Below are 4,105 nucleotides of genomic sequence, written 5' to 3'. Positions count from 1 at the left end.
TCGATTGAACCTACGCTTTCAATAAACCTTAGTAACATCGTTAATCGCGCCGGCCAGTTCAAGAGGAAGTTGCGTACATTCAGCATCAGAGTATGCTTTCAATGGTCGTAGCTGTAGTTCTCGTTTTTCTTCAATTTCGACGTAACGTCCAGTAAATAGTTCAACCTACAGGTCTACATTGCTTTTGTGATGCTAAATTTTAGATAGATAATAGCACAGCAGGCCCAACGCCTCAAATATATATATAATAGGCGAACTACTCAAGTCTGAGCTATTCTTTTTCTTGTTTTTGTTTGCTTTCTGGTCTTTTTTCAATGCTGTACAGATTAACTGCTTCTGGCTAGGACTATTCGCAACTACAGTTGTGCCTGGGAAATTTTGATACGCTCTGACTAGTTTCGGTGTGGCCGCTGCTTTTTCGTGACCAAAAATTGGTGACGCATATTGTAAATATGATTGGCCTTAAACTGATGTAGGACATTTGTGTGAATACATTTTTATGAGACATCAAGCTAAATACTTTGTGCCATTTTGGCTATATTCATCGCAGTTTACTACTGGCCACTAGTAGTGTTTTAATAAAGTCTTTTCGTATCTGAGGGGCTAATACAAAGTAAACCAGATCGGTGTTTCCTTTTGGGATGACTTCGCAGCATAATTATCCTCTAAATGCACGGCAATTCATCAACGCACACAGTAGTACTCTTCGACTATGAAGTCTATTAACGGCACGTCTTTCGTTTTACTTCATGATGAATACTGGGGGTACTATATAAATTCTTTACATGCGCCATTTTTACTTCAAAATGCATTTATTCCGCTATATTTAAGAATACTACTACTACTAGTTATTTAAGCAAGCAACAACAACAACAAAAAAACATTTAACAACATTTCTGCAGGAAGTGCTCACGTATAACTCGTAGCAATCCTTTTTTTTTTTTGTTTGTCGAGTTCGTTTTACGCTATTGAGTGAATATTCGCGTCATTCTTCGGATAATAGATTTCAACCCGCTCTTAGACAATGGACTGCCTGTAAGACGCAGGTCAATACTCGCCAAGCCTTAAATTGTCTGTACCTTTCGGACGTGAGTTAGCCTTCATACAGATAAGGAAATGTTTGATATTTGCGTGCGGTTGGTGCATGCGTTGCACTCTGCTGCCTAAAATGATAACTTGTTCTAAATTCCTCTTAAGTATAACTTGTGGAAACGACGCGCACTGTCTAAGCAAGTTATTTTGCTATATGAAAACCTAACGTCGTGGAAATTAAGTGATTTTTTTTTTGATCAAGTTAAGTATTGGAATCTACTATCAATTTGCAAAACAGATATGCCAGAAATACAGGGTTATTAATAAAAAAAAAAGAGTCTAGCGTACAAAGTTTTTCTATACGGTTAACAAGGGTAATCTGTGCCCAGGGAAGAGACCAGTTCAGGAAGAAGATCCCATGGCCATATCAGGACACAAACTTACACATAAAAAGCCGTTTTCCCAAAACGGTTTTTTAAAACATAGGACGCCAAAGATAGGTCTATAAAAGCAGCAGACTCAGAGATTTTTGTGTAAGAGGCGTAATAGAACGCAGCCACAACTTCTGAACATTACATAGCCTATCAATGTATTTGTTTTCAAAGATACTTTTCAGGGATAACTTTTCAGCTGAAACACCAGGTTATAACAAGACTCGAGCGTGTTGCAAACGAAATCCAACGGGGGTCAGTGAATACATTGTGATATATATTTTTATCTAAAGTCACCAAAAGTATTTTTATCCAATAATACTTCATGCATAAGCTGGAGGTTTTACCGCTATAGAACTACGGTAAAACCTAATCCTAATGAAAACACTTTATTGAAAGACGAATAGGACCTCTGCCTTGAAGCCGCAAATATGACGACATGTTATTTTAGTTGGCGACTACATTGACAATTTGAGAGAATACACCTTATAAACACAACTCATCCATAGTCCATATTGTAAAAACGTGCAGGCCAGCCTGTAAAAACGTACAGGCCAGCCTCACTTCAGTATTCTAAATTGAAAGCAGAATTCATACAGAACCAATGATTTGTAGAGTTACGGTCTTTACTGAATAGTAGATAATGCATTTGATAATTTAGGAACACCAGCGAATTTCAAAAAGTAACTACGGATTCTGCAGAAACTTTACATAATGCAGAGCAAATTTGAGATGGCTAGCTGTGCCCAGCCTGAAGCCGCCAGAGTTCGAGGTTCTCGCGAATAATCTTTAAGATTAGCGTCGCGTCCCTGTGACGCTCCTCAGATATGGCGTCGAGTTCTGCAACTGCCTCGTCAAATGCGTTCTTGGCAATTTCGACCCCAACGGACCGGTCGAGCAAAAATTCATGGCAGAACATTGAGTAGTTGAGGAATATCCCGAGGGCAACGGGGTCTGTCGGTGTTAAATGGGTTCGGGCTAATTGGTACGCCTCTTTATAGGCATCTTGGGCTACACCGACACAGAGCGCGCGCTCTGGATCTACCTTGACTTCGGCCAGATACCTGGAAAGAGGAAAATGTTAACACGGTAATCTTCGACAAGATTCCTCATGCTCATACGTTCATGTCAAGCTAGTTATTGTTAATGTTCTATTTGGTCTCATTCGCAAAGATAGGTGCTGTCGGATGAAAAATAATTATCAAAAAAGATGTTTTGCAATTCGGGAGTAATTCGGTTACAAGCGCTAGAAGACAAGGGTGCGCTAATCAACCCGACCTCTGCCAGTTGTCATGCACTCACCTGAAGTAGTCAGCTTTTGTCTTCAGGAAGATCGAGCGGGAAATGACATCGTCAGCCATTCCGAGAAGGTCATTGACGATCCGCAAAACGTCATTACACAGGACGACAATCTCACTTTCGATATTCTAAATTGGCATCATCATTCATGCGGAATTACTGGCTGATACAGCTATGATCTATGCACCATTGTAGATAATTATATTGTTTTGCTGAATAACTTTCACAAATGTACCCATTGATATAAATGCGTTATTGAATATAATGGGAATCTTATTATAAATCCCTAACGACTTAACGTCAACCCTTATCTCTCTCGAATCAGACTTTTTTTTCTTTGAGATTCGGCTGCCATTCCGACAACTTTCGCCAATGAATGAGCTGTTCACCGAGAACAACCTCAGCACGAAGTATACACGAATATCGAAAGCAAATTCATGAACAAAATGTCTACGCTTTTCGTTATGTACCTGCATATACGCACGTAAAATACTCTGGCGTTGAACAGCGCTACGTTGACCTGATTCCAGTAACGCGTTGAGATTCTTCCAGGAAGTCCGTCGGATGGTCACCGCATTCTTAAATCCAATGATAAACTGATCCCGCTCCTCCGAATCGAAGCTTCGCTCGGATTTAAAGCGCGTCCAAAGGTCCTTCATAATGTAGGCGACATCATCGTACCGTTCAGCGACCTCGGCCAGTTTGGCTACATCTAATAACTCTTTTCGGTTCAGAGGTGCGAGGTTCATTGATGCCATGGCGCGAAGTGCGAGACAATCTGCAGCTCTCGCACAGCCACGCAGAGTCGCCCTCTTTTAGAAAGCGATTTATGTTTACACTTCGCTTTGCAGATAACAATTCGTTATTTTCAACTTCGGACATAAAGAATAGATATTACCTTTGGCAGAGCGAGTACGTTCACTAGTCTCAATGGAACGTAAGGTTTTTGACGCTGTTTGAACGCGAGCGAAGGAAGTAGGCATTTTTACGTGGCAAATTTACCGCGCACGCAGGCGAACCAGCCAATACATTTCTCAGAAATATTCGGATGGAAAGTTTTCGTTGTTTTTAGCCAATAATACGTATTAACCTTATGTTGTGATGTTCAGAAATATATCTAAAACTCAATGTGATTTTTATGTGTGTGTTTTTACTTTGAGTGGCCACATTGAAGCGGTACATACTGTGGGCTTACGATGACGCTAGATACGGTTGGTCTTACGTGTCGTCGTTACGCCAGATTAGTGAGAAAGGTGGACTGTGTTAAAGGAGGCAAAAAACGAAAAAGGAAATGAGACCAACTGGTTCTAGTAACAGAGCCAGGTCACGCTGCTGGCTGGACG

General features: G+C 40.7%; 1 protein-coding gene across 1 annotated transcript; it reads right to left on the bottom strand.

Annotated features, from left to right (window-relative positions):
- Positions 1 to 2,057: 2,057 nt before the first annotated feature.
- LOC111244338 (14-3-3 protein zeta/delta-like) lies at positions 2,058 to 3,836 on the bottom strand. The gene is made up of 3 exons (XM_022791333.2): positions 3,233 to 3,836; positions 2,766 to 2,890; positions 2,058 to 2,527 (listed from the first exon to the last, which is right to left on the bottom strand). The coding sequence occupies exons 1-3, from the start codon at positions 3,518 to 3,520 to the stop codon at positions 2,200 to 2,202; spliced, it is 741 nt and encodes a 246-aa protein (XP_022647068.1). The 5' UTR covers positions 3,521 to 3,836; the 3' UTR covers positions 2,058 to 2,199.
- Positions 3,837 to 4,105: the final 269 nt, after the last annotated feature.

This window comes from Varroa destructor, unplaced genomic scaffold, assembly GCF_002443255.2.
Source record: "Varroa destructor unplaced genomic scaffold, Vdes_3.0 BEIS01000002.1, whole genome shotgun sequence".
NCBI classification, from domain to species: domain Eukaryota; kingdom Metazoa; phylum Arthropoda; class Arachnida; order Mesostigmata; family Varroidae; genus Varroa; species Varroa destructor.
This window is presented reverse-complemented; position numbering and strand designations above follow the sequence as displayed.